Below are 24,703 nucleotides of genomic sequence, written 5' to 3' on the forward strand. Positions count from 1 at the left end.
ACAATAGATTGAGAGGTAATGCAATATCTGGCCTAGTCCAATTAGATATATAAAGGAGTGAACCTATAACTGATCTGTAAAATGTGTTGTCTTTAAACTCAGGGGAAGATTCATCAGTGTTTCTAAGAAAATCAGTTTGCATAGGGGTGTCACAAGTTTTAGCATTATTTAAGTTACATTTGTTTAGGAGTTCGATGATTTTATCTTTCTGTGTAAGTTTGAATCCCCTTTTAGTTTTGTTAATTTGCACACCAAGGTATTTATTCACTTTACCCAGAGATTTCAGTGAGAAGTGTTCATTTAACTTATTTACAAAGATTTCCCTGCTCTCTTTATGCTTTCCAATGTATAAAATATCGTCCACGTAAATTAATACAAATTCAATATGATCATTACTCTTTTTTACAAAGAAACAGTTATCAGCAGTGGTGGCGTTGAAATCCATGGTCTTAAGTACTTTTACCAAGCAATCGTACCATCTTTTGCCGGATTGCTTTAATCCGTACAGACTCTTATTTAATAACCAAATTTCGTTCTTATTAGTGTATTGACTGTGTGGTGCTCTTACATATATTTCCTTATCTAATTTTGCATGTAAGTATGCGGTCTGTATGTCATATTGGAATACGTCCAGATTGAGTGCAGATGCTACTACAAGGGCTGTTTTGACACTCTCTGTTCTCACTGTGGGTGAATATGTATCAGTATAGTCTTCTGGATATTTTTGTGCATAGCCTTGTGCAACTAGTCTAGCCTTGTATAAGGTATTGCCTCCTTCTAAGTTCTTAATTTTATAAATCCACCTGGTACCTATAATTGTTTTATCCTTAGGTGCGATCGCAGGTGTGAATACATTTAATCCTTGTGCTTTAATGTGTAAACAAAACCATATCGGCTGTAGTCATCCACTATAGTTAGGAAGTAACATTTTCTATAGGTAATTGAGGGACTTAATGGACCAACTAAGTCCATATGTACCAAATCAAAAATATTGTTAGTTGATCTGTTAGATTTTTTTGGTCTGGGACTGGTTTTTAGTTTGGTGGACTTACATACTGAGCATTCCAAATAATTTTCACAATTTTTTATTTTGACACCTTCTGCGTGTTCAGTCATTTTTTGTACTACAGGAAAGCTTGCATGTCCTAACTTCCTGTGTAAGATGTGAGCACACTCATCATGAATTGGTTTACCTATTTTTGGTTTCTTTTCCTTGTATGTATTTTTGTGATCATGAGTTATTCTACACTCATCATTGTCACTGTTACTGACATTTTCATCATCTGCTTCAATACAATCTTCCATATTTGAATCAATGTTATGTAAACATCTTTCTTTAGTTATCAGATAGGGTAGACCTCCTTTTATCATTACAGTACCTACATTTGTTTTGTTCTTTTCTATAGTTGCTTTCCCCTTTGAGAAAACTATATTGATATCAGATTCTCTGCTTAATTTTATGGCACTTAGTATGTTGTGAGGTATTTCTGGGATTAATAATACCCCCTCTATTTTCCCTAGACCAGGCAAGGTCACATTTCCTTTGCCTAGTACTTGAACCTTTTCTTGATTAGCTACCTTTATCACAAACTTATCTTCTATAAATGAAGATAATATACTTTTGTTGTTGGTGGTGTGATTTGTTGCACCAGAATCAATAAGCCAATTGTTATTCTCATCCTGCTGTGTTCTGGTGCTGTCTTGTTTATTTAGCCCATTCAGTGACCCAGATTTCCTCTCTTTTGAATTTTCTCTACCCCCTCTACCTTCTTTGTAATTTGGTGGGCTTCTATATTTGTGTCTATCTGTGGAAGATTGTCTGTAATTATATTTGCTCCTATATTCTGGTCTATGTCTCTCTCTTGAGACTTTGGGGCAGTCTCTTCTACTATGTTCCCTGGATCCACAATTGTAGCATCTAAAGGCCTCATTATGTTTATCTTGAAAGACTACTTTCCTAAAAGGTTTGTGGTCTGTTTGGTTACTGGATCGATTTTTTCTTGAATTGTCTTCTGCTATCAATTTGTTAGATAGACTTTCTATGGATAAATATCCCAAATTAATGGTATCTAAGTGTGACATAAAGCTATCCCATGATGGATCAAGTGAATTGATAATAACACTTTTCATTGTTTGATCTGAAATCACTTCCCCCCTCAATTGTAGCTCAGCTCTTATTTTGTTTAGATTTATCAAATGCTCACTTATAGAAACCCCTGGTTTTACTCTAGAGGAAAAGAAATCCTTAGACATTCTTGTGGTTGTAGCTACGCTATCGCTGTGAAATAGATTAAACATGCATTGAATTATTTCTGATACAGTTAGGTTTGGTTTGATGCTATGATACATTGCAGGAGACACGCTAGATATTATTATGAAAAATGCTCTATGATGTAAACAATCTATTTTTAAAGTCCAAGGTCTTCTTGGAGGGCTAGTTATAAAGAATAGTAAATTTTCTTTCATGAAAATAACCTGAAGCTGTTGATACCACTCTTGTAAATTAATGCCATCAATTCTAAGTTTTGGGAAGTCACTGGGTAAGTTACCTACATTATTCTGTCCATTACTTACAACCTGGGGCAGTCCGTGATCTCTCAAGTGCAGGAAATTACAGAACGGCATTGGGATGCTTGCAATGAGTCTGCGCGGTTCTCTGGCCAGTTCAAGTCCTTCTGGGTCGTCTACGTAGTTTCGCACATGCGCGTTGCTCATTTCTTCTTTGGTGGCGTCGTGGAAGGTTCTCTCCCTTTCAGCTCTCTCGATCCGCTCCTCCTCAGATGAGTCGGTCTCTGGCTCGGTTTTTGGGGTTCTGGTGGTGGTGACGGTTCTTTTCTTCTTTTTGTGTGCGTTGGTATTCGATTTTGTCTGTGGTGTAGGGCGAAATCGGCATGGCTCTCTGGGCTCGGGCGTCGTCGCTTTCGAAGTCAGGATGGGAGCGTGCAGGTCTTGAGTCGCCGGTTTGATTTCTTGCTTCTTCGTAGATGTCTTGGTAATTTTCAGTCTTGGCCCAAAAGCAGCAAAAAGCGTTTTCATTGCTGATTTTACTTGAGATTTTGTTAAATCGTCTTCACTTTCTGATTTTGGATCATCTGAAGAGTTTGAGACTTCTTTCTCACTTTCTTCGTCTGATAGTGTTTTTCGCGCCAGAAATTTTGAACTGAGCGTTTTGATTGGCTCTGCTCCATTCTCTTTTGAAGTTCGTTGAAACCAAGATGGCTGCCATTCAAAATTTCGCGCGGGATCACATCTTTTCTTTTTAACAACTATTTTCTCAGTAGTCATCTCACTTACGATTTTTTGATCTTTGGGTTTTTCTTTAATGACGTTTTTCTCTCTCGCTGCTCCGCTGTTCTTCAGCATCTCCTGGAGGTCCGCGATGAGACTTTCATCATTCTTTTGGCTTTTTAGTATCTTTAATATCTCTGACCTGAGTTCGTTATTTTCTATTTCGATTTCTTTCTGGTCATTATTTTCACTCATTAGTTCTTCTTCTTCAGTGGTGTATTCTTCGGATTCTCTCGAAATCGCATTGGTGGATTCGTTGATCATCTCTTGATCAGTTTCTATTTCTTTGCTGTAGGCCCTGGTGTTGGGCCTATCTTTCTTGGACATTTTTAATTACTTATTGAGTCAATTAACCATCCTCTGCTACCAGCTTGTTGCAATATTTTCAGGATCAGACTCAATAAAGATAATAGAAGTTAAAGCTTTAAATATATTTCTTTTTAATTATGATAGGCATTCTATATTCACTGAATATTCAAGGTAGAAGCGACGAGAATGGTGAGGGTGGCTCCTTATATATACAAGGGGTGGAGCTAGGAATGGGAGTGGTAAGTTATGAATACATTAAAGTCCAAAGAATAAGTTAACCTCTGATGTTCCATATATACATTATTTACACATTGGAGAATAAGGCATTTACATCTGACACATACATTTGACTTTCTGGCTTTTTGTCTTTCTAATGTTTGTATACATAGTCCCCTGTCTCCAATTTTAATCTTTGCTTGATTCTAAAATGTAGCAAATGATTCACTTGTCTGCATAAAACTCTCTCTTAGGATAGATGTCTTGATATTCATCTGAATACTTTTAATGTCACATACTAGCAGGTAGTAATTGGACTACTGTCAAGAAATCCATTGTGGGTATTGTAGTCTAAAACTATGGGGTAATGAGGCAACAGGGTGCATACTCTATTCCCGTGATGGTGAACCTATGGCACGCATGCCACAGGTGGCATGCGTAGCCATATCGGTGGGCATGCAAGCTCAGCTCTGGCACGTGCCAGCTGATTTTTGGGCCTTCTGGGCCCACCAGAAGTAGGGAAACAGGCTGTTTCCTGCCCCCGGAGGGCCTCAGGGAGGGTGGGGAAGGACCATTTTTCTCTCTTCCCAGCCTCCAGAGCCTTTCTATGAGTCTGGGGAGGGCAAAACCAGCCTTCCCCTCCCCTGAGGCCCTCTGGAGGCCAGAAATGGCCCGTTTGCCAACTTCTGGTGGGACCGGAAGGCCATTTTTTGCTCTCCCCAGCCTCCAGAGCTTTCTGGTGGGACCGAAAATTGGCAAATGGGCCATTTTTGGCCTCCAGAGGGCCTCTGGGTGGGGGAGGCCATTTTCACCCTCCCCAGACTCCTAGAAAGGCTCTGGAGGCTGGGGAGACAGAAAAACGGGCCTTCCATTCCCACCAGAAGTTGGTAAATGGGCCATTTTTGGCCTCCAGAGGACCTCCCGGGGGGGGGAGGCCTAGAAAGACTCTGGAGATTGGGGAGAGCAAAAAACGGGCCTACCGTGCCATCGCGTGCCAGGAGCGGAGGGAATGGGGGGGGTCGCGTGCGCATACACAGGGGCAGGGTGCATAGAATTATGGGTGTGGGCACGTGCACACGTGACCCACCCACCCCACTCCTGGCACGCAATTGCAAAAAAGTTAGCCATCACTGCTCTATCTATCTACTATATCAACTCATGATAACTAAAGATGATAGGATTTGTAGTCTAATGTCACTGGAGGGCACCAAATTAAGGGAAGATTACACAATCCCACTCTGAATTTCTATTTTATAATTCAGCACTGGCCTCCATTGTGCACTTTCCTCCGTCACACTACCTCCTTCAACATTTGGCTGCTATTTTACAGGGTTTTCCATCCCAGCTGGTGTTTGCTTGCTTTCCTGTCCAGGAGATGATGAAGCCTGGCTTTATACATGGGTCTCTGCACATAGATTAGCGAAAATGTGCTCTGCTTTGCACATTGAATAAACAGCCGGCTGACTGTTCCTGGAAACTTGGATATAGTGAGGGAGTAATTGGTACAGTATGGTTTTACTCTTGTTTCGATAGCGCTCCTTTAGACCATATGCACTATTTTTTTAAAAAATGTGCTTTGGGACTCTTCATTTGGATTCACATAATATAAGAAACCTTAAAGATACCAGGTCAACTAAATCACATGCTGTATCCAAAGTAATAAAACATGCTACAGTTTAATATGAAGGCCTAGTTCACAGAAGATGCCGAGATCTCTACAACATACTGAATCAGGGATTAAAAGGCAAAGCTACCCTCACTGAAGCTTGATTTCTAGGGACCACATGGATATAACCAGGCAGTTTTCAGCTGTCTTCTTCCAGGAATGTTTTCCAATTTTCTAGCCTACCTTTCACTATCTTCTCTGTGCTCTCAGACAAGCCTGGGCAGTGGTGCTACCCAACCAGAAACTATCCAACTGGACTTTAATCTACTTCAGTATACAGTGCGAACTCAGTCACTTAGAAAAACAAGTCCTTAAACAGAGGGGCAGGCCTTGCCTCTGAAAGGACCCCTGGGTTTAGATCCCCACACTTACCAACATTTCAGCAAACCAAAAAAGGATGGACTTGTCTCAATATTGCCATGACACGTTTCTGGAGGTTCTGCTCACCTTTCAGACGTTGCCTATTCCTTACTTATTGTGACTGAAACAAGGCGCCCTAAAGTAAATAATAAAGATAAGGTATTTTGCCACAGAGGCAGTGAATACAATGGCACTTTGGACAAAGCAGAGGACTTTGATGGCAACCTGTGCACGTGGATACATTTTTATTTATTTATTTATTTATTTATTTATTTCGTCAAGCATGTATTACAGTATATGACAGATATAAGTGTAAACATAATTATAAATACATGTAAATGATACAAATAAAAGAAAACATTAGGACAGGGATGGTAGGCACGCTGGTGCACTTATGCACACCCCTTACAGACCACTTAGGAATGGGGTGAGGTGGTCTACAGTAGACAATCTAAGGTTAAAGTTTTGGGGATTTGGGGAAGAAACCACAGAGTCAGGTTGTGCATTCCAGGCGTTGACAACTCTGTTACTGAAGTCGTATTTTCTGCAGTCTAGTTTGGATCAGTTTACCATGCTTTCACTAATTTCTAGTTTTATACTAACATAATAACTCCAATAAACAAGCTGTGCACCACCTCTCTTTAGAAGGCAGTGACATATCTAGAACAGGGAACTCTCATGTGGCGTCTTGCATAATTTGCTATTTCCTGACTGGTTAAAACTCCACTTCTCATAACAATCTACTGCTTTAAAAGCATTTCGCATGCACCACTCTGTTGTTATTACAGCAACCCAATGAAGACAACAAGATAATATTTCACTATCATGTTGTAGAAGAAGTGATAATATGCCACTTGCCACTTTGTCATAATAGTGACCTATCTTGCAGGGTTATTTAATGATTTGTAAATGGTTCATTTATTTATTTATCAAACTTGCATGCCACCTATCTCACCAAAAATGAACCTTTACAAACAGATGCAATGGACAGAAAGCCCTTCTAGGAATCAAAGATCCACTAATTCAACATCTGGCTTTCAATTAAATGCCTGTAGCAGGGGTGAAATCCAGCAGGCTCTGACAGGTTCTGGAGAATTGGTAGCAGAAATTTTGAGCAGTTTGGAGAACCAGCAAATACCACCTCTGGCTGGCCCCAGAATGGGGTGGGAATGGAGATTTTGCAATATCCTTCCCCCAGGAGTGGGGAGGGAATGGGGATTTTGCAGTATCCTTCCCCTGGAGTGGGGAGGGAATGGAGATTTTGCAGTATCCTTCCCCTGCCATGCCCACCAAGCCATGCCCACCAAGCCACACCACACCCACCAAGCCATGCCCATAGAACCGGTAGTAAAAAAAATTTGGATTTCACCACTGGCCTGTAGGATACACACATGATAATGCCATTCTATTACTCTGTGTCTTCAGCGTCCACAGCTGAAAGGTAGGCTGCTTCAGCGAAATTCTGATTTGGTATTCAAAGTTGATACTCAACAGTACACTTCAAATCATGTTCAAGCATAAGTTGTCAAGAATATATAAAGGCATTTCAAATGAATATTGGAAATGTAAATGTAAAGAAGGGACCTTTTTATCATTTATGATGGACATGTGATAAAGCAAAGAAATATTGGAGTAGGATACATAACTTAATACAGAAAATTCTTAAAGTGAATATAAAGAGAAAACCAGAGACTTTTCTTTGGGGTTTAATGGAAAAAGACCTGGAAAAACAAATCAGCGCTTCGATGTTATATATGTTGAAAGCAACAAGACTATTTTATGAACAGAAATGGAAGGTTTACCCCGATCCCCACAATGGATGAATGGCTGCAAAAATTGTTGGAGTTAGCAGAGATGACTAAAGTGACTGTTTTGAGCAAAGAAAAAATATAAATACTTTGATTTCTACTTGGGAACTGCTTCTGGACTTTGTGCTTGAGGTGGAAAAAAGTGAAACTTTGATTTTGGGTTTTACTGATTAGATAGAAATGACTAGTTTATATTATTACGTAAAAGCAGTGGTGGGTTGCTCCCGGTTCTGTCCGGTTCTTGTGAACTGGTAGTAAAAGCGGTGGGAGGCTCCACCCAGCCGCCCGTCATAATGGACGATCTGTGCATGCGCAGAAGCTCGCACTCCTGTTGTGAACTGATAGTAAAGGTAAGTAGAACCCACCCCTGTGTAAGTCACAAAATTGAGGTTTGATGTTAATGCCTTATTCTACTGCACCAAAGAGTCAATGCCTTTTTTTCCTTCTTCCCCTTTTCTTTCCCACACTTTTCCTTTCCCTTTTCCCTTCCCTATTTTCCCTACTATTTACTTTTGTATTTTCTTTGTACTGTATGCTATATTATAAACTAATAAAAACTGTTTAAAAATGCCTTGTTCAATCAAACAAGAATTCATCAGGTCTAGTTGTCTTCATCACCAACCAACTAAATATCTCTAGGAAGCCCATCTGTCAGCGTTCCAGAAAACCCCCGACTCCCAGTAAAGACGCGGAAGCAGGCATTTTCCAAAGTTCTCTTTACTAGAAATAGGTAAACTGGCACATCTGGGAAATCCTGAATCTGAAAAACCCGGAAAGTAAAAACTTACTTTCCTTCAGTAAGTCAAAGCTCTCAACACCACCCCTTTCTCCTCAATCGATCACATGCTCCAATCATCGTCCGTTCTACCTCAAGCCAGCCCCTGACCACTCCTCCTCCAGATGCTGGCTCACTGACCTTGACCGATAGGAAGAACGCTATTATGTCTACTAACTCCCCTCTCCTAAATCCCCCCTCCTATTTTTCCACACATGAGGAGGTGGCAGCATTGAAGCTTCTGGCCTAATATGGCTTCCAAGGCTGACACCATCAACAGGACATGAAAACAACCACATTTAAACAAGGAATACTGCTCAATTTAGTTCTTCTAGCAAATGATTACTGATAAATATAACTATAGTTCCATCAGCCCTGGCTTGTTAAAATGATATTGGATCACTTCAAAGACATACAAACTTGGTTAAGAAAAGGAACTGGGGTCCATCTGTTCCCCATTTGTATTCCCCCCCTCTTTAAATCCATGTCTTCTTGCTTGACATTTCAGTGGGAAGCTGGTATCCCCCAAGTGGAAGAATTTCAAAGGATTACAATTACTTTGTCGGGACAAGATCCGCCTCAACAATGCCATTTGGAGAGCTTGGTACATCCAGTGTGAGTTTGGGGACTAGGGAGGGAGATGGGGAGAGGGTTGGAGCAGTGGTGGGATCCTCCCAGTTTAACAACCGGTTTGGTAATCGCGCAATTTGCACGTGCTTTGCGCGCACCTACGTCTAATGTGCGCTGTGCGCGCGTGCACAGTTTGAAGAAATCTTTACTTCCTGGTTTCTTCGGAGGAGCAACACAGCTGATTCGTGTGGCACTCCGCTCTACCACGCAAATCAGCTGAGAAGATAAAGGTAGGAAAATAGCACGGATGGGCAGGTGGGCCGATCTGATCGTCAGGGAGAACCGGTTCGCTCCCAGCTGATTGTCAGAGCTACCGGTTCACCTGAACCAGTTCAAACTGGTCAAATCCCACCCCTGGGTTGGAAGCAGTAGTGGGATTCAAATTTTTTTACTACTGGTTCTGTGGGTGTGGCTTGGTATGGCTTGGTGGGCATGGCATGGCTTGGTGGGCGGGGCAGGGGAAGGATACTATAAAATCTCCATTCCCTCCCCACTCCAGGGGAAGGTTACTGCAAAATCCCCATTCCCTCCCGATCAGCTGGGACTCGAGAGGCAGAGAATAGACAGGGGCAGGGCCAGTCAGAGGTGGTATTTACCGGTTTCCTGAACTACTTAAAATTTCTGCTACCAGTTCTCCAGAACCTGCTGAAACCCACCTCTGGTTGGAGGGGGCAGATGGTTGGGAATTCAACTCAGCTTCAGTAGATAGGAGCCAAAGCTTGATCTCCAGGAGTGGGCTTCAGTGTTTGCATTGCCCACATCTGAAAAACATTTTAGATCCAAGCACCAGTACATTTAGATTTGGGGTGTGTGTGTGTGTGTGTTCCAATATGGATTTTGATTTTATTAAAAATCTGAAAAGCAATTTTTCAATCCTAAAGAAGGAACTTGGGTCTTTGCAGAAGTAAATGAATAAGTCTAGGCATATTTAGACATATCCATCAAGATATTAGATTTTAGAGTAAGCAACATGATATAAAACAAAATTGTAAAAAGTGAGAAAATACCAGGAAGACAAATGGTAGAGAAGAGATAAAAGAAAAAAAATCTAGATTAGATGTTCTGTGGGCGTGGCTTGGCAGGGGAAGGATATCGCAAAATCTCCATTCCCACCCTACTCTGGGACCAGCCAGAGGTGGTATTTACTGGTTCTCCGAACTGCTCAAAATTTCTGCTACCGGTTCTCCGAACTGTTCAAAATTTCCGCTACTAGTTCTTCAGAACCTGTCAGAACCTGCTTGATTTCACCCCTGTCTCAGATCCCCCTTCCCTTCCCTTCCCTTCACTACCCTACCCTACCCTATAGCTTGCTATGGCCCTGCAAATTGCTGACAATAGTATCCTAGAAGTTTTCCTCATCCAAATGATACAACCACACCACTATTAGTCTATTTCACAGCATCATGTCTAGCCTCAAACATTTTTTTCTTATATAAACAAAACACTTAGATTAGGGAATTCTCTTTGTCACCATCTAGCTGGGAGTAGGAACCAGGGATGTCAACTGAAAAAGAAACAACCATTCTATTTCACTGTTTCTGTATCCCCCCCCCCACCATTTACCATTTGCTATTCATGTAGCTAATGACTGTTAGCCTAAAAGAAGCTCAGCTACATGAATAGCAAATGGAAAATGGGGGGGGGATACAGAAACAGTGAAGTAGAATGGTTTTGTGGGGTTTTTTTCATAATTAGGTACCCAGCAGATGTTTTAGGCTGCAAGTCCAAAAAGTCTCAGCCAGCATGACCAAGGATAATGGGTGTGGTAATCCAAACTGCACTGTTAGGGAAAAAAATGAGTGGGAACATTTCTACATGTCCTTCTGCTTGATTACAAAGGCTTGAGCAACAGCTCTGTCTTTTCTGCTTTAGTATATTTTTGAAGGGGAGACGAAAGAGAGGGTGGGGACAGAGCAAATGACATGGTCATCTCATAAAGCAGATACTGAGAAGTAGCAGGAATACCTGTGTCACCTCAGCTTGCCTGAGACAATGGAATATTTACCGTAATGGATTCTTTACACAGATGTGGAACGCAGGAAGGCCTCTGTTTGTGGATTTGTTACTCCTCTGGATGGGTCTGAAGCCGATGAGCATCGAAAGCCAGAAGTAAGTGGTGCAGCACTTTCTCCATATCATATGTGTGTGTGTCTATGTGTCTGTGTGTGTGTCCATGTGTGTATAGATGCTGAGAGTACAGTTTTGTCGAGCATGATAGATTAGATCCACATGTGAAGGTCCAATGAAACTGATTTATTGCTACTTATGCCTATGCACAGGTAAATTCTCAACTAATGGTTAGCACCTGCTAGGAATCAGATCAGGGTTTAACAGAATTCAAGGGGCTGGACTATTTGTGGCTATGTAGAGATTCTAGGCTACTTCCTCTTTTAACTCTGCCCCCAGGTTTTACCACTCCTTCACCTACAGGTTTGATAAGATGGGTGTTAGGAAAGTCAACAAGGTTCACACAACGTATTTGACTGTGTCACTTAGATCACGTGGCTTTGTCTATGAAGGTTCTCAGTCATCAAGGTCATGGTTGTCCCAAAAGGTAGGGTTTTTTTTTTTCAAACAGCAACTGGACTTTCTTGATTTTTGTTGAAGAAGTTTTACTTCTCATCCAAGAAGCGTCTTGTCTTAAAAAAAAAAAAATCAAGAAAGTTCAGTTGCCTTTGAAAAAAACCCACCTTTTGAGATCGCTGCAGTTTTCATGCAACACGCAATCTGATTGCTGAATCAAACATGCAAATTTTTTGGATTGCAAAATACACTCTATATAAATCAAGCAGCAGAGTTCATATAACATATATAAATCACAAATGACCAAGGTTAAAAGTAACCCAGTGTTGGGAGTCCTTAGAACCACTCAGAGTTGCTGGGGATTGAGCATCAAAATATTTAATAAATTATTGACATTATTAATTTATCAGACACTGAAAACAAAGACATCTTGTGAACTGCATCAGTCTTTCCTTATGCTTGTCTTTTCCTTCCCTCTTCCTTTTATTGTGCTATGTCATGAAATGGTTATTTCTGTTCTTTGACTGTTGTATGGTCCCAGATACCATTTAAAAGCCATGATTTATAGTTTAGTGTGATCTTATCCATTTTAATCTACTCAGCAAGATAGTATTAGTATTGTGCTGGAGACCAATCCATTTAAATATCTTTCCCTTCAGTTACATTGATAATACATCTTAATATTAACATGGTTTTATCATCCCAAAAGCCAGGCAGAACTTGGAAAATTACAATTTAAAAAATGAGAAATTTATTATTATTTTTCTTTTAATTTATTCTTCTTCTGGCTTGTTGTCTTCCTTCTCAGGCAGTTGTGCTGGAGGGAAACTACTGGAAGCGACGAATTGAAGTGGTAATGAAAGAGTATCACAAATGGCGGACCTACTATAAGAAAAGAGTAAGGATTTGTGTCCCTTTCTCCCAACAATGTTATCAAGCTGATCTGAAAGTGGGTGGATAGAAAAAGATAGACTTCATATCTGTCCTCAGATACTTCCTGATGTCATCTGATTGCATCTGCCATTCACTATTTGTTGATGACAGGTTGACAAAAGAGGACTAAAAGTAATTGAGAGTCAAAAGTCAACTCTAAATCATGAGTTGGGTAGTAGCTCCACCTAGGGGCTCAATTGGTCTTTGATTAGGACCAACATACATACCTTCCCAAGATTCACAAGATGTCAAAACATTTGGCTCTGGAATTTCTGCTTCAGCAAAGCTGTTCTTATTATTATGTTATTATCTATATACCGTACTACCAAAAGTCTTCTGTTTGTAACCTTCAGTTGGATGAAATGGTGCATCACAGGACAACAATATCAAGACAAGCATATTCAGATCTAAGTTGATTGGCGCTTTCTCCTTTAGGCTTTTTTTTTTTTTTTGCCTAGGGGTTGGTGGTGATGACAGTGATGGTGATTATGACCTTTTGGGTACTGATGATGGCATTTCATTAGCAATGGCACTAAAAGCCTATATGTTAGAAAAAATAACAAATCTATGGATTCTGAAAATGCATAAAGAATGACACCTCTTTAATTTATTGCTTTGGACAACATAACATCATAAAATAATCCCTTCTCTTACTTACTGTTTTCTTACTACTTATGACAAACTACTATTACTTTAAATGCATCCTAATTACATTGGAAATACACTCAATAGAATAGAATAGAATAGAATAGAATAGAATAGAATAGAATAGAATAGAATAGAATAGAATAGAATAGAATAGAATAGAATAACAGAACAGAACAGAACAGAACAGAACAGAATAGAATAACAGAGTTGGAAGGGACCTTGGAGATCTTCTAGTCCAACCCCCTGCCCAGGCAGGAAACCCTACACCACTTCAGACAAATGGTTATCCAACATCTTCTTAAAAATTTCCAGTGTTGGAGCATTCACAACTTCTGGAGGCAAGTTGTTCCACTGATTAATTGTTCTAACTGTCAGGGAATTTCTCCTCAGTTCTAAGTTGCTTCTCTCCTTGATTAGTTTCCACCCATTGCTTCTTGTTCTACCCTCAGGTGCTTTGGAGAATAGCTTGACTCCCTCTTCTTTGTGGCACCCCTGAGATATTGGAACACTGCTATCATGTCTCCCCTAGTTCTTCTTTTCATTAAACTAGACATACCCAGTTCCTGCAACCGTTCTTGATATGTTTTAGCCTCCAGTCCCCTCTTGAAGCGTAGCTCTGGTGAGCCATGATTTCAAGGAAATACAAGCTTTAATCAATGAATGTTTTAGCTTCTTAAAATATTTTATATTTTATTTGATTTTTCCCTTAATCTACCTTGAACCAATAACTGAAAAAACCCACCACCTAGTAGTTTGTCAATGTGTTATGGCTGTGCAGTGCATTTGTACGGACCAAATTGCTCCTTGATGTTAACACCATATTTCCATACTTCTGACAAGATGGTTAGAAAATAGTCAGATGAACTCATCTGATACCTTAGTTCTTTGTTGGCATGATTTAGAAGTGATAATACAGGCAGGGGCAGAATCACACAGTTTTTCCTTCTTCACAGAAGAGCAAGATTTTTTTTTCTGTAGAGATCCCAAAATACAGGTAGCCCTTGACTTATAACAGTTCATTTAGTTCAACATTACAACGGCACTGGAAAAAATGACTTATGACCATTTTTCACACTTGTAACCAAGGGGTGAAATGCTCCTGGTTAGCGATGGCGGGTGGTGGTTCGGAGAACCGGTAGCAAAAATCTCTGCCCCCCCCCATTGCCCAGCTGAGCCACACAATCATCAGAGGCTTTTTTTTTTATTTTTAAAAGCATTCTTTCTACAACCTCTTTGGCCGAAAAAATTATTTTTAAAAGTAAAAAAAAAAGCCTCTGATGATCGCATGGCTCAGCTGGGATCATCAGAGGCTTTTAAAAGCATTTTTTCTACAACCTCTTTGGCCAAAGAGGTTATAGAAAAAATGTTTTCAAAAGGAAAAAAAGCCTCTGTCGATCAGGCAAGTCAGCTGGGATCGTCAAAGGCTTTAAAAGCATTTTTTTTACAACCTCTTCAGCCAAAGAGGTTGTAGAAAAAATGGTTTTAAAAGTAAAAAAAAAAAAGGTTGGCCATGCCCACTCAGTCATATTAACCCACCAACCAAGCCACGCCCACAGAACCGGTAGTAACAAATTTTATATTTCACCACTGCTTGCAATCTTTGCAGCATCCCCATGGTCACGTGATCAAAATTCAGATGCTTCACAACTGACTCATATTTATGACAGTAGTATCATAAAGCAAAGCAAAGTCCATGGGGAAGCCAGATTCATTTAACAACCGTGTCCCTAACTTAACAACCGCAGTGATTCACTTAACAACTGTAGCAAGAAGGATTGTAAAATGGGGCAAAAGCAGAGGTGGGTTTCACATTATGTTACTACCAGTTCGCTGCCTGTGTGCACGCTTGCTTTGTGCGCGCACGCGCCCAGTTCATACATGTGTCTGCCTTCCCTGCATGCGCCCGGTCTTCCGCGCATGTGCTTTGCTTGTGTGCGCGCCTTCCGCATGTGCGCCTGGCCTCAAAAACGTGCCTAAATAGGATGGCATAGAGCCGGGTGGGTGGGTGGGTGGGCCAACCTGAAATTTCTGCTACCAGTTCGTGCGAACCAGTCTGAACCGGCTGAATACCACCTCTGGGCAAAAGTCACTTAACAAATGTCTCACTTAGCAAGAGAAATTTTGGACTCAGTTGTGGTCGTAAGTCAAGGACTACCTGTATAATGCAAAAAGGAGTTGCCTATTCAACACAGGAGAGGTGAAAGTTTTGCACATCCTTGTATCTTAAGGATATCAGAGATTACAGTACATTTCTCTTACAGTATTAGGTACCACTAGAGCCCCCTATCTTATTTAAGAGCATTGTCCTTATTAGCCTGATTCAACTACCTGTCACTTTCATTCCCACTGAAACAAGGGTGACTTTTCATTATCTTTTAACAGCTCCAGGCAGAACAAATGTCATTTCTCAATTGAAATCCAAGTCTAATATAGCATTTCTCTTATAGCTCCACAGGTTTAGCCGGGAAGGGGAAGTTCCCAGCCCAAAACCGGTGAGTGAAGAGAATCTGGTTTAATCCATTTGGAGCTGCACATAAGCTCTTCACTGTAAAAGGGATCCTGATGAGATCCCAGCTGGAATATTTATTTCTCTCCTATGCAGGAAGATGTACCTTGGCAATCGACAGAGAATTGGTGTAACCAGCTCTTCTCCAATGTGGTGCCAATGCTGCTGCGGGATAAGGAGGAGGAGGAGGAGGAGGGGAGGCAGCTTTTTGATATGGACAGCTTCCTCTCAGACATCTCAGATACCCTGTTCACCATGACTCAGGGCAACTGTCCCCCTCAATCATCATCAGAGGAAGGTAATTCTGATGTCTATCACTGCTGGCTTTGGGACAGACTGAAGATGTTTTCCTACTATTTATTTATTTATTTTTATTTAGGGAACTTACATTGCCGCCTATTTGCACATGGCAACTCAAGGCGGCTCACAGGATATAAAACCTCATATAAAAAGAATAAAACTAATATTAGAAAAGTCATATAATAAATTGATAAAATAATATAATAATGCCCGCATCCTCTGCCCCGGCAACAGCACCTCACACGAGCCATTTAAATGGGCTCCATCCAGAGGTGGGTTTCAGCAGGTTCTGACCAGTTCTGGAGAATCAGTAGCGGAAATGTTGAGTAGTTTCGAGAACCGGTAGTAAAAATTCTGACTGGCCCCACCTCCATCTATTCTCTGCCTCCCAAGTCCCAGCTGATTGGGAGGAAATGGGGATTTTGCAGTAACCTTCCCCTGGATTGGGGAGGGAATGGAGATTTTACAGTATCCTTCCCCTAGATTGGGGTGGGAATGGAGATTTTACAGTATCCTTCCCCTGCCACATCCATCAAGCCATGCCACACCCACCAAGCCATACCCACAGAACTGGTAGTAAAAATTTTTGAAACCCACCACTGGCTCCATCCCGCTATGCGTTCCCCAGGCCCGCTGGCAGAACCAGATCTTCAGTGCCTTCTGGAAGAGTGCTAGAGTGGGGGCCATTCTAATCTCTGGGGGGATGATGTTCCAGACAGAGGGGGCCACCACGGAAAAGGCCCTTCTTCTGGGTTCCACCAGGTGTATCTCCCTAGGGGATGGAACCCACAACATTCCCTGCCTCCCTGCTCTGATGAGTTGGGTAGATGTGAGCGGCAAGAGACGGTCCCTTAGATAACCCGGAGCCAAGCCATGAAGGGCTTTAAAGGTGACAACCAGCACCTTAAATTGCACCCGGAAGCAAATTGACAGCCAATGCAGCTCCCACAGGAGAGGTGATTCATGTGCACAAAACCATGTCGTCCGCTGTATTTTGCACCAATTGGAGCTTCCGGATGCTCTTCAAGGGCAGCCCCATGTAGAGCACTCTACTAGAGCAGAGCAGTGGTCCCTCTAATTTTGCATTCAGTTTTGTGGTGAGCCAGGAACTTTTAGGGAGTTCACAAGCTGGTAAGATGATATCTCGTGAGAACTTGATCAGACCAAACAGTCCATTAGTTCATTACAAAATCCTGGTTTCCCCCCAAAAAAACAACTAAAAGTTGTTGGAAGCTCACCTTTAAGGTACTGTATGAGTATCACAGGACTCTCCCAATAATTGGTACCAAGAAATGCATTGACAGGAATCTGTAGGTAATAATAAAGATACCCTAATAGTAACTTTTGATAGCTTTATCTTCCATGACAAGTTCTCATGGCTTTTAAAGACTTTAATGTTTTTGGTTATCACCACAATAGAAATTCATAGTATAGCTTTGTGAAATACTTCTTTTTTTTCCATCCTGAATTTTCCACCATTCGTCTCTATCTTTTGATTCTTGAGTAGTTGTCCCTGCCACATGCATACTTTTAATTTACTCGACCACATTCCACTTACACTTTTCCCCCTTAACACATTCTCACACATTGTACTTTTTCGTCATAAGAAGTTACCGACCTGCACACATTTGAGTTGCTTTCTTCTGTATTGTTTATAATTCTGCCACTTTTTAAAGAAGTTGTGACCAAAACTGTGCAGTATTCCAAAGGTAGTCCTACTACCGATTTTAATATAGCATTGTTAGTTTTATTTTCAATCTCTTTCTGAAACATCTACAACATGAAAATAACTTTTTCATAGCTGTCACATGGGGTTGATGTTTTCCTTGATTTACTATCACTACTCCAAACTAGCAATAGGAATAGCACTTAAATTTATATACCACTTCATGGTGCTTTACAGCACTCTCTAAGTGGTTTACAGAGTCAGCTTATTGCCCCCAACAATCTAGTTCCTCATTTTACTGATCTTGGAAGGATGGAAGGTTGAGTCAATCTTGAGCCAGTGAGAGTCGAACTCCTGGCAGTGGGCTGAGTCAGCCTGCAATACTGCCCTCTAACCACTGTGCCACCAATGCTCTTGGCTATTTTTCCTGAAAGAATATACTATGTATCTGTGGCATTGAGTGCCAGAGGATAAGTTAAGATAAGAAACTATGTGTTCCAGTTTATGAAAGCTAGCTTTTAATCATATAACATTAAAAAATAATAAAGTAAGCATTTTTCTAAATTATGCTTCCAGAAGCATAATTTCTTTTTATTGTTTTAATAATAATGTTTAATGACATGCTTAATCTCATAAATACTTGGGTTTCCAATGAGCCACAGTATCAAATAATTAGTCATAGGGACAGTCATAGTCATAATCTATAAACTCTTAAAGGGATTAATTCAGATGATATTGACAATTTCAATAGATAATTGATCTGTCAATGGCTCTTATCTATGATAGCTAAATGTAACTTTATGTTCAGAGCTTAGGGTTAGAGTACAAGTTATCCTCCCTTAGCAACCACAACTGGGACCAGCAATTACATTGTTAAGCAATCCAGTTGCTAAGTGAAGCATCATATGACTGCGACTGGTTTACCACCTTACTTCTGTTGTGGTTATTAAGAGAATCATTGCAGCTTGTTAAGCAAAACATCGGGTGATCACAATCTGTGGTCTTACTGCTGTTCTCCATTAACTGCTTGTCAGAAGCCTATCCTTAAGCATGCAAATGTTGATCATTTGATTGCAGGGAAGCTGTAATTGTTGTATATGTGAGGTCCAGTAATAAAGTTACTTTTTCAACATTGTTGTAAGTTCAAACAGTTGCTAAACAAGACGGTAAGCAAGGGCTACCTATATGTTAGAGCTAGCAGCTGCAGAAACTTAGGTTCAGACACATTAACAACATATAATGACTAAGGCAGGGATCTGCAACCTTAAACACTCAAAGAGCCATTTGGACCCGTTTCCCACAGAAAAGAAAACACCGGGAGCCACAAAACCCTTCCCATGCCTGACTATTTCCTGAGAGGCCACAAAACTAGCATATGTAGTTGAATTAAATGTTATCTTTTCTTCTGAAACTTTTCTTTTCTTGGATTTATCCATGGTTGGCCTACCGGGGGTTGAAAATCACATGCCGGCGGATGTCGCACATTGGTGGTTGTGACACATATTTTGAGTGACAGGGAGCCACAGCAGAGGGGTGAAAGAGCCACATGCGGCTCCAGAGCCGCAGGTTGCTGACCCCTGGACTAAGATGAAGGACAGCAGATCAAATATGCAAGGCTTGCAAACACAGCATCCCTCAATAGAAGCAATAAGCTATTTTCTGAAATCTGGTAGACAGATGGGTTTTCATTTTGCAAGGCAGTAACAGGTTTGTCTAGATTACTGTGTCCTTTTCTAAACAGGTAATTAGAGAACAGTATTTCTCAATCTTAGCAAATTTAAGATACAGGGACTTCAGCTTCCAGAATTCCCCAGGCATCATGGGACAGAGAACTCATTGATCCAATGGCCTAAAGTTCCCTGCCCAGGTCAGCTAGTCTGGTCCAAAGGCCCTTGAACAGACTCCGCTCTTCAAAATCTCTCTTTCCTTTCCTTCTTCTCTTTACACGTGACTAAGGAGCAAGAGTCACACTTGTATGAGCCACATAAATATCCGCTTCTGCTGCTCTTTGCCTTTCACTTTTGAAAGCTAAATGTCTGATGTGGGAGGAACAGGTGGCAACAAGCAAAAGCCTGGCTGTGTGCAGATACAACTATTGAAAGGGTATATAGATTGGTACCTCAACACTAGAAGCATAGGCATTTCTGGTTTGTCCCACTCATGATCATCCGGGAACAGACATAAGTAGATCTGACACAGCAAGGCAGTTCTTAAGTTGGGCTGTAATTAGAACCTCCATTGTTAGGGGCAGTGTTTGGTTAGACAAGCAGAACAGCTATAGAGGTATAACTCTTCATCTAGAGAAATGTAAAGGTAAAGGTTCCCCTCGCACATATGTGCTAGTTGTTCCCGACTCTAGGAGGCGGTGCTCATCTCTGTTTCAAAGCCGAAGAGCCAGTGCTGTCTGGAGACGTATCTGTGATCATGTGGCCGGCATGACTAAACGCCAAAGGGGCACAGAAGGCTGTTACCTTCCCACCAAAAGTGGTCCCTATTTTTCTACTTGCATTTTTTTATGTGCTTTCGAACTGCTAGGTTGGCAGAAGCTGGGACAAGTAATGGGAGCGCACCCCGTTACGTGACACTAGGGATTTGAACCGCTGAACTGCTGACCTTTTGATCGACAAGCTCAGCATCTTAGCCACTGAGCCACTGCATCCCTTTTTAGAGAAATGTAGCCGGCTGCATTAAACTCATAAAACTGCATGAGTTCTATGGTAAATCTTTGCTTCCCTTTCCTCTCTCTTACAGCTTACGTTGGCAACGCTGACATGATCCAACCAGACCTGGCCCCGCTACAGCCAAATCTTGATGATTTCATGGAGATATCTGGTAGGAACCAGCCTATTCTGGGCGAAGCGGAAGAGATCATGGGAGAGATCTAGAATGGGAGCCATTGGATGGTTACGCTCTGTGAGGTGCATTCAAGGTTTCAGCAGAGGCTTCCATTCTAGGGCCCTTTAGTTCTATTAATGGGTCACATTTTCTCAATTTGCTGGAAATGGGGGAAAGGAGGAGGAGGAGGAGGAGGAGGAGGAGGAGGAGGAGGAGGAGGAGGAGGAGGAGGAGGAGGAGGAGGAGGAGGAGGAGGAGGAGGAGAGTCTTCAACTCCAATCCTGCTCTTGATGCCGAAATCCAATTTAAAGCATCCCTGACAGATGGCTCTCCAGCCTCCACTTTTAACAGTTCCCCAAATATAACTTGTGCTACATGAATGTGGAACCACGCCAGGGGCTACTCAGAGAGGAAGGAAAAGTTTCTACTCAAGAAAGAGGAAATTTCTGAGGAGGGGGTGCTTGGGGGCTGCAGAGCAGGAAGCAGCCGAAGAACAAATGAAGGACTGAAAAAGAAAAATGTGGGCTGGAGGAAGGTCACTTCACCCCTTCTACCGATGTGCTTCTGAATTTAGGAAACTCTTAGAACCAAGGAATGGAAAAACAACCCCTTAGCTCATGCTGGTTTTGTGCGAGTTACTTACCCATGAAACCCTTTCTCAAGCATCCTATTGCAGAAACTCATGACCAGTTTTGTACAACACGCCGACTAGGTTGAAATAGGGTCAGGTATTCTGGGGTTCAGAAAATTGTGGGAAAACCAGCTGCTATCTTAGCACCTTGTGTGAACCAAGCCATCATGTAATATTGGCTTTAATATGTTGTGTGTACTTAACCAGAGGTAAGGTGTCAGGAAGGTAGTCTTCTTCCTTGAGGTTGACAAACTCTAATTCAGATTTTATCCAATCTGATAACGCCCCCCCCCCCAATCCACTACAATCCTGTAGTATAATTCCCAGCAAGCACATACTGGCTTAGAATCATTGAAACTGGACTCCCAATATACCTAGAAAGTACCTGGTTTGGGAGAAGAGATGGCTCCTTCTTGGAGTGACTGAGAACTGTAAAGGTGATGGATTCCTTTGAATGATGATGCCAGTGAAGAGGTAAATTGTGGGTGCAATTGAAATCTCATTACAGATGTTGTCCTCAGTTAATTGTTTCAGTTTTAATGAACACAATCGTATGTGCATTTGAGTCAAAGCCCTAAGGAAAAGGCATCCTTCTTTCCTTGCTTTAAGATGACGGTCTATACTGTCACCAACTTAGAAGAGTTGTTAAAAAAATTAACATTTAAATGTTAAACTTAACATTTAAATGTTAAACATTTAACATTTAACAAATTTAACATTTAAAAATTTATTTCTGTTGACTGTGTTTCTATCTGGGTGGCTTTCAGTGGAAAGGTGACAGCAAAAATAGCCATCAATATGGTAACTCTTGAAATGAGTAAAATGATTCTGATCCACTGTTGTGGTCTTAGCTGTGTAGTCCAGGATATTTGAGACCCAGGTGCAGCTAATATTATTGTACATCTTTTGTTGACATCTTTTAATTAAGGAGTTAGAATCTACCAACATTTTTTGAATGTTACTGCTTTTAACATCAGTCTTGATGTATAGTTTTTTTCTGGTGTGGAGATAAAGTGATGATGGGGACATCTATGCTGGCTGTGTTCCAAAAGTTAATTTAAAAATATACAAGGAAAGTCAGTAAATAAGGGCTTGATTTAGTTAAATTCAATCCTCAGGAGTAATAAAAAAAATACCAAGGAAATAGATTAATTCGATGAAGAGAGGCACTTCAGACATGCTCAGAGGCAGATTATCTCACAGCTGGAATTTTAGGGACTGTAGTTTTCAGTTAATCCTTGTTTCTTTTAGGAAGGACTAAAGCAGAGGTCTCCAACCTTGGCAACTTTAAGCCTGGCAGACTTCAACACCCAGCTTTGCTGGCTGGGGAATTCTGGGAGTTGAAGTCCACCAGGCTTAAAGTTGCCAAGATTGAAGACCCCTGGACTAAAGAACTGGTCTCTGAACTGCATTCTCTCCCAGGGGTTTTGGGGCCGCCATCTGCAAAATCCCCATCCTGTCTGGAAACTAAACAGTGGACATTAACCTGATTATATCCCCAAACTTCCATATATTGGAAGACTAAATTGAGCCTGCATTGTGCCAGGGACTGACAATGTTTCTAAAAAGCCCCTCTTCTTATCTCGATGTTCCGGAAGCCTCTTTGACTTTTTTTTTATGGAAGGAGAGTAGTTCAAGGAAAAAAAGCTGGGTTAGCTTAGCCCCCCACCAAAATGCTGCTGCAATGCAGAGGAGTGGCAGTAAGGTCACCAACTCAGTCCCTAGGCAGGCTACAGAATCCTCTGCCTGTCAGTCAAAGGGCAGAGGCCCCCGTTGAATGAGGAACCACCACCCCTCTGCTGCTCTGAATGTCTGGAGAGGAGAGGAACCTGAACCATATGGAGAAGTCCCCATGGCAGGACCACGGCAGTCTCTGGGGATGGTGACAGACTGCTGCTGGCCTTCCACTGCAGGTAGGAGATGATGGGGCAGTTGTGGTGGGAGTTGATCCTTGCTTTTATTCAGTCCTCTCCCTGTTCCCTGGCACAGATAGCCCTTCTCTATAAACCTAAGGGCTGCGAGAGAGCTGGTGCTAAGGGAAAGAAGGAAGTGCTCTTTGTACTCGTAACAGAGCACTCTCTTTCTATAAAATTGGGCCATCTGATTCTTCATCTGTACCCCAGAGGTGAGATTCAGTTGTGAAAATATATAACTGCATCTAACAAAGTAGCCAGAGACCAGGAAAGCAAAGTGGGGAGTTCTTGCATCTGTCTCAGGGTTTCGTAGAGTGAATTTTGCCTCGTCCAACCTAGTCCGCTCACCCTCTATTCCTGCTGCTTCATGGCTATAGATGAAACACAATATCTCCTAGACATTTTCTGACTTGGGGCCTTCCAATCTTAGGAAGAAGCTGCTTGGAAATTGGAATTCTTGAATGTATGGAGACAGCTAGGAGAGATCGTTCTCTCTGCTCCAGGGTGGATAGGTAAATAAAGTGTCACCTTTCCCCTCAAAAAGCTGAAAATCACTTTGTGGGGCAAGGAACCACTACAACAGAGGACCCTCCCTGGAAAGGGGACAGTATGCTAAATAGTCTTTACTACTACTTTGTTTTCTGGCTTCCCAACTGATTCTGTCCAAGTTTTTGAAAGAAATTGGCCGAAGTGCATTTAGCATTCACAGAGCAATAAAATAGGGGGATTATACAGGCAATTTACAGTTTATTCATTGATCATCCATGGTCTCATACTGAGTCCGATATCGGACAATCTACTTGTTTCCTCTAACATTTAGTAACTGCGATCCCCAGCTATTCATACAATCTGTGGCGTGTTTGGGTTTCCACATTCTCTGATACTTGCCAAGCCTTTCTATGAACTGGCCATTAACAGTGAAGTGTAACGAATGTATGAATTTATGTTTTTTTCATTAGGAATAAAATCGAAAGGGTTTTTAAAACATCTTGGTGGGGCGGGGAGAACCGAAGGAGATATGGCTGATGCAAAAAAAGAAACTTAATATGTGATCTGTACGGAAACTTACAGCTAGCTTTTGCACTCTTCATCTGTGTCTGGTCTCGCGTAATCTGCTGCTATACCATGAAATCTCTGTCCTGTAGTTTAGAAGCCAGGGAATAGATTTCCTTAATAGCAATTTTAGTCTGGGTTGCCCATATTGCATGGAGTAATCTTCTTTGCTATAGGGAAAGAATGGCAAAATTTAGATGAGGCCCAGCCTTGTCTGACTTGGAGTGTGCTTATTGCCACACCATATCTGATTTCACACACCACACTGCATATTTGGTTGAGTTTGGGTGTGTTAAGTGATGTCTTTTTAACCATTGTTTATTGAATAAATCACAATTGGATTTACACAACATATACTATAGTTCATGGTTTGCTACCTACAGTAGTTTGTTATTCAGTAGTTAGTTATTTTGGCAAACTTAATATGTTATTCGTGTTTGACATGTTATGCCTGTCAAATAAGTTATGTTATGGTTTACACAATACGTGACCTGGAATGTTCTAAAAAAGTAGGATCTAAATTATAAAAAATAAATGAGTAAAGCCAGTGAATGGGAATTGCGTTGCTGTTTTTCCTTTACTTAATGTACAGTTATGGATAATATATTGATGCAAACATTTCAGACTGTGTGAACTAACCAGC

General features: G+C 41.3%; 1 protein-coding gene across 2 annotated transcripts in view; it reads left to right on the forward strand.

Annotated features, from left to right (window-relative positions):
• MLXIPL (MLX interacting protein like) overlaps positions 1 to 24,703 on the forward strand; it is a 61,078-nt gene that overhangs the window by 15,360 nt on the left and 21,015 nt on the right. For both annotated transcript variants that reach the window (XM_034421041.3, XM_034421040.3), the window contains exons 2-7: positions 8,931 to 9,037; positions 11,079 to 11,161; positions 12,384 to 12,473; positions 15,604 to 15,648; positions 15,759 to 15,960; positions 20,380 to 20,460. In XM_034421041.3, the coding sequence (XP_034276932.1) occupies positions 8,931 to 9,037; positions 11,079 to 11,161; positions 12,384 to 12,473; positions 15,604 to 15,648; positions 15,759 to 15,960; positions 20,380 to 20,460 (608 nt within the window). The remainder of the gene's footprint in view (positions 1 to 8,930; positions 9,038 to 11,078; positions 11,162 to 12,383; positions 12,474 to 15,603; positions 15,649 to 15,758; positions 15,961 to 20,379; positions 20,461 to 24,703) is intronic.

The sequence above is a fragment of the Pantherophis guttatus genome, chromosome 1 (assembly GCF_059756535.1).
Source record: "Pantherophis guttatus breed Tessera chromosome 1, ASM5975653v1, whole genome shotgun sequence".
NCBI lineage: Eukaryota > Metazoa > Chordata > Lepidosauria > Squamata > Colubridae > Pantherophis > Pantherophis guttatus.